At 44.6% G+C, this 11,565-nt stretch overlaps 1 protein-coding gene across 1 annotated transcript; it reads left to right on the forward strand.

Annotated features, from left to right (window-relative positions):
• Positions 1 to 5,815: 5,815 nt before the first annotated feature.
• On the forward strand, positions 5,816 to 11,087 carry LOC146341803 (vomeronasal type-2 receptor 26-like). The gene is made up of 2 exons (XM_084808415.1): positions 5,816 to 5,936; positions 9,281 to 11,087. Exons 1-2 carry the CDS (start codon positions 5,921 to 5,923, stop codon positions 10,177 to 10,179), a joined length of 915 nt encoding a protein of 304 aa, XP_084664541.1. The 5' UTR covers positions 5,816 to 5,920; the 3' UTR covers positions 10,180 to 11,087.
• Positions 11,088 to 11,565: the final 478 nt, after the last annotated feature.

Here is an 11,565-nt window from a genome sequence, read left to right on the forward strand (position 1 = left end):
CAAATTTCTTGTATGATGTCCAAAGTGAATTTCCATTGATAGAGCTAAGCTCTTCAACATACTCAATTATGTATTCTTGGTGTTTATGTATAACATTGTAAGGAACTTCAAGCAAGCATTTGGGAAAGCCAGATAACAATTCAAAATGTCACAAAAGCAGAGATATCTTGGCCATTATACAACATGAACTTTTGTCTTTATTTTCAGTTTTAGGTGAATCATAAAATCCCATGGATATAAAGGAACAGATTTTAAACACCTCTTGTTGTTACTAACAGTGCAATCTTCTACATCACTACTCAAATGTAAGCCCCATGGTGTTTAGTGGGACTTTTCCTCAGTCAAGTATATATAGTATTACAGGTTAAGACCACAATCATATATATATATGCCAGGAAGTATATCCCATTGATCTTAGTAGGATTTGTTTCTGAGTAGCCATGCATAGGATATAAGTTTTGTTACAAATGTACAAGTCTTTACTGGAGAGCTGCGATAATTCATGATAAACCATCACACCATGTGAATAAAGTAGAGAAGCTGAAAGGAATCATGAGTAGAACAACAGACAAGATTGTAATTATATTTGTGTCATTTACTTTTAAACCACCCAGTAGCTGAAGTTCTCAGGAAGTGTGCAGAACATTAAAAACATGCAGTAGAAACAAGGGAGTGTGTGAACTACTGTTGCCAGTCTAGTTCTGCCCAGGTAGGGTTGTAGTTGTCATAAGACTAAGCTGATAAAAAACACTCTAGCCACCAAGGTTGCCTGGGCATCTAGCCGTACGCGCTTTTTTTTTTTCCCAAAGTCAGCCGTGATAGGCTACATAAACATTTACATAGCCTATCACGGCTGACTGCAGGGACGCAAACGGCGCCGGCTACAGCAGCCGCCATTTGCGTCCCGGCAGGAGAGGAGGTTTCACGGCCAGAGGGACGGGGTGCCTCCCCCCCGGCCAGAATTTCGATGGGGAGGGACGGGGCGCCTCCCCCTCTGGCCAGAATTTTGGGGGGAGGGACGGAGCTCCTCCCCCCCACTGTGAAGCAAGCTTCGGGATCAGGTAAGGGACTTTCATCCATCCCTAATCTAGTGACACTGATAGAGCATCCCCAAGCCATGAACCTGCTCTTTCTAGGAAAGTACAACCACTTCCAGAATAGGTTGAATGCCACTTAACTGGATGGATGGGCCACCTAGAGAAAGTAGCTTCATATGGACGAAAGTCCCTTACCTGGTCCCGCAGCTTGCTTTGCGGTGGGGGGGAGGCGCTTTGGTTCGCCCCCCGAAGTTCAGGCAGGGGGGGAGGCGCCCCATCCCTCGCCGCCAAAATTCAGGCCGGGGAGAAGCACCCCGTCTCCCCGGCCGTGAAATAAAAAAGTAAATGTAAAAACACACACATACACACACACGTGATAGGCTACGTAATGATTTATGTAGCCTATCACGGCTAGATTTCCAAAGTCAGCCGTGACTACGTAAATCATTATGTATCCTATCACAGGTGACTTTGGAAAAAAAAAAGTGCGTACGCAAATGGGCGCCGCCATTTGCATTCCTTCTTTGGGCCCGGGTAGTCTACGTAAAGATTTACGTAGACTACTGCGAAAATAAGGGCAACGCAAATAGCGTCTTAACTGGGGCAGATGTTCCGGACGGCGGCGGCTCCAGTGTCGGCTTCAGCTTCTTCGGCTTCCAGTGGTGCCTTCTTCCGACCGGCTGCCAAGGCCGCCATTTGCAGTCTTGTTTTTTTTTTTTTTTTTTTACCCAGACGTGATGGGCTTTGTAAAGACTTGCATAGTCTATCACATCTGGGTTAAAAAACAAAAATAAAACCGGCGTACACAAATGGTGGCGGCTACGGAGGCCACCATTTGCGTTCCTTATTTTTTGCCATTTTTGTCTACATAAATATTTACGTAGACTATTATGGCGAAAAAAAAGGGGAACACAAATAGCATAGTGGGAGCTATTTGCGTCCCTTTTTTATTTACCCTTTTAGCCTACGTAAACATTTACGTAGGTTAAAATGGAGAATAAAACAGGAACGCAAATAGCGCCCACTACGCTATTTGCGTTCCCCTTTTTTTTCGCTGTAATAGTCTATGTAAATATTTACGTAGACTAAAACCGCGAACAATAAGGAAGGCAAATGGCGGCCGCCGTAGCCACCGCCATTTGCGTACACTTTTTTTTTTTACTTTGCCATGATAGGCTACCTAAAAATTTATGTAGCCTATCACAGTTAAATACAGGACGCAAACAGCGGCGGCTGTGGCAGCCACAATTTGCGTCCCTGCTGCCCAGAGGCTGGATGTCTGGCTGTAGGCGGAGCTGGACGGCGGCTCCGCAGAATCCCTGCAGAGCAGAGCCGGGCGGGAAGGACTCTGAGGGGAGGGACGGAGTCCCTCCCCCCCATCGAGGATTCTGGGGGGAGGGACGGAGCACCTCCCCGCCCGCGAAGCAGATCCGCAAAATGGTAAGTGACTTTCGTACATCCCTAGGGATGTACGAAAGTCACTTACCTGGTCTCGCAGCTTGCTTTGCGGTGGGGGGGAGGCGCTTTGCTTCTCCCCCCAAAATTCAGGCCGGGGGGGAGGCGCCCCGCCTTGCCTGGCCGAAATTCAGGCCGGGGGGAGGCGCCCCACGTTGCCTGGCTGAAATTCAGGCCGGGGAGAAGCGCCCCGTCTCCCCGGCCGTGAACTTCAAAAGAAAAAAAAAAAAAAGCCCCGTGATAGGCTACGTAATGATTTATGCAGCCTATCACGGCTAGATTTTCAAAGTCAGCTGTGATAGGCTACGTAAATCGTCACGTAGCCTATCACGGGTAACTTTGAAAAAAAAAAAGCGCGTACGCAAATGGCGGCGGCCCATGGGCGCCGCCATTAGCGTTCCTTAGTTTGACACGTCTAGTCAACATGCAGAGTTGCCCTTATTTTCGCCGCAGTCTACGTAAATCTTTACGTGGACTAGACGTGCCAAATAAGGAATGCTAATGGCGGTGCCCATGGGCCGCCGCCATTTGCGTACGTGCTTTTTTTTTTTTTTTTCAAAGTCACCCGTGATAGGCTACGTGACGATTTACATAGCCTATCACGGCTGACTTTGCAGATCTAGCCATGATAGGCTACGTTAATCGTTACGTAGCCTATCACGGGGTATTTTTAAAAAAAATTCAGCTGTAATGGCGGTGGCGGCAGCCGGTCAAAAGACCAGCTGCCGCCCCCGCCCCCAGACGAAAGCCCGCTGAACCGCCGCCGGGACCCACCGCCGGGACCCGCCGCCGGGAGGGACATTCGGAGGAGGTAAGTCCCATCCCGGGGGGGCGGGGGGGCGGAGAATTTCACTGCCGATTTTGGGGGGCCAAATGCATTGGCACTCGCCCCCCCCGAAGTTTCGGGGAGAAATTCTCCCCCATCCCTATATGTGAACCGAGAACTACCGGAAGTACAAGCTGGGTTTCGAAGAGGCAGAGGAACTAGAGATCAAATCGCCAACATTCGCTGGATCATGGAGAAAGCAAGAGAATCCCAGAAAAAATGTATTACTGCTTCACTGACTATGCTAAAGCCTTTGATTGTGTGGATCACAACAAACTGTGGCAAATTCTTAAAGAGATGGGAGGGCCAGACCACCTTACCTGTCTCCTGAGAAACCTGTACGAGGGCCAAGAAGCAACAGGAAGAACCAGACATGGAACAACTGATTGGTTCCAAATTGGGAAAGGAGTACGACAAGGCTCCATATTGTCGCCCTGCTTATTTAACTTATATGCAGATTACATCATGAGAAATTCCGGGTTGGATGAGTCACAAGTTGGAATTAAGATTGCCAGGAGAATTATCAACAACCTCAGATACGAAGACGATACCACCCTAATGGCAGAAAGTGAAGAGGATCTCAAGAGCCTCTTGTTGAGGTGAAAGTGGAGAGTGCAAAAGCTGGTTTGAAACTCAACAATAAAAAAATGAAGATCATGGCATCTGGCCCCATCACTTCCTGGCATATAGAAGGGGAAGGAATGGAAGCAGTGACAGATTTTACTTTCTTGGGCTCCAAGATCACCGCAGGCGGTGACTATAGCCATGAAATAAAAAGACGCTTGCTCCTTGGGAGGAAAGCTATGGCAAACATAGACAGCATAGTAAGAAGCAGAGACTTCATAGTAAGAAGCAAAGACTTTTCACCTTGCCAACAAAGGTTTGTAAAATCAAAGCTACGGTTTTCCCAGTAGCAGCATATGGCTGTGAGAGCTGGACTATAAGGAAGGCTGAGCACCGAAGAATTGATGCTTTCGAACTGTGGTGCTGGAGAAGACTCTTACGACTCCCCTGGACTGCAAGGAGGTCAAATCAGTCACTCCTAAAGGAAATCAACCCTGAGTGCTCATTGGAAGGACAGATCCTGAAGCTGAAGCTCAAATATTTTGGCCACCTAATGCGAAGAGAAAACTCCCTGGAAAAGACCCTGATGCTGGGAAAGATTGAAGGCAAAAGGAGAAGGGGACAGCAGAGGATGAGATGGCTAGATAGTATCACCGATGCAATGAATATGAACTTGAGCACCCTCCGGGTGATAGCAGAGGACAGAACAGCCTGGCGTGCTATGGTCCATGGGGTCACGAAGAGTCGGACACGACTGAACAACAACAATCCTGACTGACAAGTGTGGCAGGGTACTACAATCCCATACTGAGACAGTCCTTCTTCAACTTAACCTATGGGTTTTGTTTAACCATTAACATGTTGCATATTTTCCTGCTGCTCTCTTGCATTTCTGTTCAACTTCTGCCCCTTTATATCTTCTGTTAGTAGCTTCACAGATTCTATCTCCCTCTCTGTCTCAAAACACCTATGCCTAGGAATGTCAAAGAATTCCGCGACGGATCTCGTGAAGCCGAAAGCTAGTGCATTCGGCCCCCCGAAATCCATCGTGGAATGAAGCCCCCGCCCCCCCAACCCACAAAAGGCACGCTGGATAAAGTCCCTGCCACCCCCAACCCACTTACGTGTTCTATCATGGCTAACGCAGGGATGCCATTTGTGTCCCTGTGGAGGCTGTGATAGGCTACACAAGTATTTATGTAGCCTATCACGGCAGGGGGGGAAAAACCCAGCATACGCAAATGGCAGCTACCACCATTTGCATACACTGGGTTTTTTTCCCCCTGCCATGATAGGCTACATAAATATTTACGTAGCCTATCATGGATAAATATAGGGACACAAATGGCGGGGGCTATGACAGCTGCCATTTGCGTCCCTGCAGGGCTGCAGAGCGGCTGGATGTCCGGTTGTGGGCGGCCGGAGCCGGCCAGCGGCTCTGCGGCTTGGCCGCGGAGCGGAGCCAGCCAGGCAGGATTCCAGGGGGAGGGACGGAGTGCCTCCCCTCCCAGAGGAAACAGAACAGAATGGAAGGTAAGTGTTCCTTTCCATCCTACCTATGCCTCACTTATACAAAACCACCTAACAATCACTTTTAGTGTGTCCCATCATAGTGCTTTTGGAGTTCTTGGAACACTGTCTGCAGGCATTAACTGGAATTGAGTCAGAGCAATGGTGGTGTCTTCAGCAACCCACCCTCCCAAGGGTGTATGAGCCAAGTTCCTGAATGCATTCCATCCCATAGCAAAAGATGCCAGTTAAAACTGCTGACAGCACCAGCAGCCCATTAGATTTCAAAAGCCCCTTTCGATCCTTGAGGATACTATTATTCAATGTCCTCTGCCTATCTCTCTAACTGTTGATTCACCAATCATATGGTTTTCAAAACATGTGCTGAATATTCTATTTTTTCCCATTTATGGACTAGGCATCGCCCCTTTCTGTGTGTACTGAAAGCTGCCACCCTGGTTATTTTAGGCAAAACCAGGAAGAGAAACAGATTTGCTGTTATGATTGCCTCCCATGTCCAAAAGGGAAGATGTCAAGCCAGAACGGTAAGAGTTGTAATGTTCAGGGTTATCTGAGCAGAAGCTAGACTACTATACTGTATATTGTCGCCTGCTTATTTAATTTACATGCAGAGTACATCATGAGAAATGCTGGGTTGGATGAATCACAGGTTGGAATTAAGATTGCAGGGAGAATTATCAACAACCTCAGATACGCAGACGATACCACCCTAATGGCAGAAAGTGAAGAGGATCTAAAAAGCCTCTTGTTGAGGGTGTAAGTGGAGAGTGCAAAAATTGGTTTGAAACTCAACATTAAAAAAACGAAGATCATGGCATCTGGCCCCATCACTTCCTGGCATATAGAAGGGGAAGAAATGGAAGCAGTTACAGATTTCATTTTCTTGGGCTCCAAGATGGTGCAGACGGTGACTGTAGGCATGAAATTAAAAGACGCTTGCTCCTTGGGAGGAAACCTATGGCAAACCTAGACAGCATAGTAAGAAGCAGAGACATCACCTTACCAACAAAGGTTCATATATTCAAAGCTATGGTTTTCCCAGTAGCAACGTATGGCTGTGAGAGCTGGACTATGAGGAAGGCTGAGCGCCGAAGAATCAGTGCTTTCGAACTGTGGTGCTGGAGAAGACTCTTACGAGTCCCCTGGACTGCAAGGAGGTCAGATCAGTCACTCCTAAAGGAAATCAACCCTGAGTGCTCATTGGAAAGACAGATCCTGAAGCTGAAGCTCAAATATTTTGGCCACCTAATGCGAAGAGAAAACTCCCTGGAAAAGACCCTGATGCTGGGAAAGATTGAAGGCAAAAGGAGAAGGACACGGCAGAGGATGAGATGGCTAGATAGCATCACCGAGGCAATGAATATGGACTTGAGCACACTCCGAGAGAGAGCGCAGGACAAGAAGGCCTGGCGTGTTATGGTCCATGGGGTCATGAAGAATCGGACATGACTGAATGACTGAATAACAACAACAACAAGATCCCCCTCTCCAAAAGAGTCTTCCCCAGTGCAGCTCTTTCCTTTTTTCAAGGGTGAATAATAGCATCCTAGCATATACTGTATTTACGTATATGGACAAAGCTCAGTGTTGCATTAGTAAAGTTAGGCTAAAACTTCTATTTATATTGTTGGACTACAATAACATTGATGAGGATGGCTGGGGCTGATGGCAATAGGACTCCAACATCTGGAGAACCACAGGTCCCCCATCCCTGCTGTAATAGATTCTAATGCCTGACCACTGCAAACAAATCCTCATCAACACTCTACATGACAATTGCAGTGGGAGCAATGGCTTTATGTGGAAAGAAAATGTTTGTTTCAATCAGGACTATGGGTGCCGGACACAAAAACTGGCCCCAGTCTTAGATGCACTGTTTTCCTTTATTTCTTTTGGAACATTTTCCAAAAGGGTTAGTTTGTTAGTCTGTTGATGGAACCTTAAAAGACTAACAGATTTATTACAACTTACTATTCCATGGACTGTTGTCTATTCCGTCAGATGCACAAAGTGTTATTGTATATGTCTGCACACATGTGTGCATGCATGTGTGACAGTTACATTATTAACACCTTTTTTTCCCCAAAAAATAAATTATAAAAATACATCAATATTGATTCAAAATTGCTTCCCAATCCCTCCCCCAGTTCAAACAGTTTTGGGATTCTTCTTCCCTCTCCTTTATTTTCTATTTCTATTCCAGGGTAACATATTAATTCATCCTGTTTCATTCCTTTATTATCTTCTTTTCATGAGTCGCAAACATTTCTATCAGCTTCTACCAAGGTTGTTCTATTCAACTCTTTTTTTCATAAAGTTTATATATTTTTGCCAGTCCTTCTTGAAGCTGTCTCTTTTCTTTATTCCTCTTTGCTCTCTTAGCTCTTGTGTCAACTTTTCATTTATTGTTATGTCCCAGATTTTCTTTTTCCACAAAGGTTTTTTTTTTTTTTTGTAAAGGAAGCATGAACAGACAAATTGTTGTTGTTGTTGTTGTTACAATATCCAGCAAACACCCACTTGATAAAACCATTTTCATCACCAGCCAGAAAATAAGCAGGTCTGGACCCAGGCAGCTATGGATTGGGACCTTACCATGGTGGGGAGGGGGGTTAACTACTTTCCCCTTTGAGGTCCTAATCCAGATCAAGGCCCCCACACATACAATTTATACAGCCAAATATGATCCATTAAAACTAATACATTACTGTTTGGACATACAAATTGCAGCTTTGGGGCCCACAATCCAGATTGGGCCCCCTGGGCTTACTGCAGAGTAAAACAAAACATGAATGTGTGTTTTGGTCCTACGTCCCCAACCTTCCTGTGTTGATAGGGGTGGTACAAAGGGGGCTTCTGTTCAGCTTCACTTTCATGTGAGCTGAAGCATTCCTGTGAATGGGAACCCTAATTTATGAAAGGGAGTAAGTATGTTGGGGAGGGAAAGTTGGTGGTGGGGCTGGTGTGCATGGCTCCATGTTTCTTATGTACATTCCCATACCATGTTCATAAACAAAATTCAGAAAGGTAAGTACAGGGACCAGGGAGTTACAATGAAAGAAAAAGAGTTTATGACTTTTTATTTTCTAATCAACTTGAACCAAAGTCACAGAAAGTGCAATGGGACAGGGGTCAATGATAGACTTGGAGCATCCAGTGGCAGAGTCAGAAGGACTTGAACATCCAACATTTTCCAAGCAAAAGTACCCAATACTACAGCCCCCACTCCCTGTCTCACAGACTCCAACAAACAAAACCCTTTTAACATTCCTGCTCCCAGGATAGGGAACTATCAAACCAGCACTTTAACATGCCTCCCTCAAAGCACTGGGACTGTAGGGTCCTGTTAAAACCCTTTCAAGTAATTTGAAGCTAGAGCTGCCAGCCACAAAAATACAACCCCTCCTCTACTTCCCCCTCACCCCATCCTGCTCTTTTCCATACAGGGAGAGCATGGGAAGAAATATATCAATTTTGGGAGGCACAATGTCTATACCTTTTTGTCCCTCTGAGTCCAGGATCTTCACAAGCATTCAGGTTTGGATTTACTCTGCATCAGAGGAAACTCATTTCAATCTAGACACATCCAAAATCTGTCTGAATCATCCTGATTCAGTTCTCGATTTCTCCGAAACTGAAACACACACCAAACATATAGCCCATCCTATCAACATAACTTTCTGGGTTGCTAACTTTAAGAAATAAAAACAACAAAACAGTAAGAATGATTCAATAGACAAAACTGAAAATAAAAACCCATCATCGTGATAGATGAACTATGTTATTGAGTATCAAACAATGTGTGTGATAAGAACAATAACAGAATCTTTAAGCAAAGTAAGTTGTTGTTGTTTTTGTTTATTTTCAGACCTGGATGACTGCTGTGACTGCCCAGAAGATCAATATCCAAACAAAGACCAGGATTCATGTATTTCAAAGACAGCAACCTTCTTATCCTATGAAGAACCTTTGGGGATCACCTTAGCTATTTTGGCGCTTTCCTTTTCTTTCTTAACAGCTTTGGTGCTCGGGACATTTTTGAAACACCACAACACTCCCATTGTCAAAGCCAACAACCGGGACCTCACCTACACTCTCCTCATCTCCCTCCTGCTATGCTTCCTTTGCACATTTCTCTTCATCATTCCACCTGGGGAGATCATATGTTTCCTCCGACAAATTAGTTTTGGCATCATCTTCTCAGTGGCTGTGTCTTGTGTGCTGGCAAAAACTGTCACCGTGGTTCTGGCTTTCATGGCCACAAAGCCAGGATCCAAGGTCAGGAAATGTGTGGGGAAAGGACTGGCTAACGCTGTTGTTCTTTGCTGCTCCCTTATTCAAGCATGTCTTTGCACTGTATGGCTGGCCATCTCTCCCCCATTCCCAGATGCCGATACGCACTCAGTGGTTGAAGAAATTGTACTGGGATGTAACGAAGGGTCTGCCTATATGTTTTACTGTGTCTTGGGCTATATGGGCTTCCTGGCCATTATCAGTTTCACTGTGGCTTTCTTTGCCAGGAAGTTGCCTGACAGTTTCAATGAGGCCAAGTTTATCACTTTCAGCATATTGGTCTTTTGCAGTGTTTGGGTATCCTTTGTTCCCACCTACCTGAGCTCCAAGGGGAAATACACGGTAGCTGTGGAGATCTTCTCCATCTTAGCTTCTAGTGCTGGATTACTGGGTTGCATATTTTTCCCCAAATGTTATCTCATTGTCCTAAGACCTGAGTTAAACACCAAGGAAGAGCTAATGAGAAACAAATAACATTGAATAAAGAAATGTGATTGAGGATTTCCTTAATGGAATTGTCATCAATATATTTAAAAGACAAAACAAAACTCCCTTTCCTGGTTCTCCAGTTTAGCATGACTTTCATATTTTCAATATTTAAAGAACTGGATGCTATTGAATTTGAATTTTGGGTTGCTTTGACAGCAGTTATGGAGAAGGAAATTCTCAGAAAAAAAATGTAGCTTATGATATATGAAGATAAGTTACCATGCATCAGAACACTGGTCCATCTAAAATCACATGGAGACCTAGTAGGCTGGTTTGTGTGATCAGTGCAGCTCCGTGTGGCTTAAAAAAAAAAAAATGCCAAAGTGGGTTGTGGCACATGCCGGCAGCCATTTTTAGTATTCAGTCCTGAGGCAGGGGGTTGCCATAGTTTGCCATGTCATCTGAACTCAGGTGACATGGCTTGCTGGAGGGAGGAACAACCCTAGAAAAACCCTACAACAGGCTATGGGTCACTGGAAGGTTATTTCCCATTCCAACAACCAGCACTGTCCAGGTTCAGGGGACACAATAAGCCATGGCCAGGGCTTGAATAGGCAACCTGCTGCCTGCAGGTGCCACAGTTCATCATACCTTAAAGAAACCACAGTGTGCTCTGGTGATGGTGTGAACCAGGTCAGAAAGCATGGTCCATCTTATCTACTATGCAATTTAAAATATACATGATACCACTGGGAGAGATTGTCTGGAGTTTGGAGGTTTGGTGACACCAGTATGTTGATATGTCCTGTTGAAAGGCAATTGTATTTACTCATTTCCTATGTATGACTGTTTCTGTTATTGTAAAGCATTATTATTCAGAGACAGAGTGATGTATATGTACACTTGTTGTTATCATACTTCAGAGTGAACTTTATAATTAAATTGTAAATCTTACAATTATTAGTGGCATTATATTTGATCATATCACATATTTTGTGGTACCATTGATTTGGTTAGAGAATTTAATTAAGGGCTTCCCTCCCCTTGTTTTGACCAGTAGGTTGATGTCACCCAACTCTATCACTCCTTTCAATCTAAATCTAAGGAAGCTCTTCTAATTGTAAATCAGTGCCTGATGTCAATATTTTTTCAATCTTTTCAATTATTTTTAATTATTCAAATTGTATTGTTTGTAGCCAATGGCCATTACAATATGAACATAAGAAAACATATTTATAAAACACTGAACAACAAATCCAAAAACACAAATAGGGCCTTGGAAATACAAATAAAAGGTTTTTAGCATATGTATGTTTGAAAAACGAAACACCCCTTAGCTTTTGTCACTGATGTGATTCAGAAAGGCCACTCTTTAACTTTGTTTCAGCTAGCGCTAACAGAGCTACTTTGTAACTGACAAATTTGTCTATG

The sequence above is a fragment of the Heloderma suspectum genome, chromosome 6, assembly GCF_057233095.1.
Source record: "Heloderma suspectum isolate Gila_16-S chromosome 6, 16-S_ref, whole genome shotgun sequence".
Taxonomy (NCBI): domain Eukaryota; kingdom Metazoa; phylum Chordata; class Lepidosauria; order Squamata; family Helodermatidae; genus Heloderma; species Heloderma suspectum.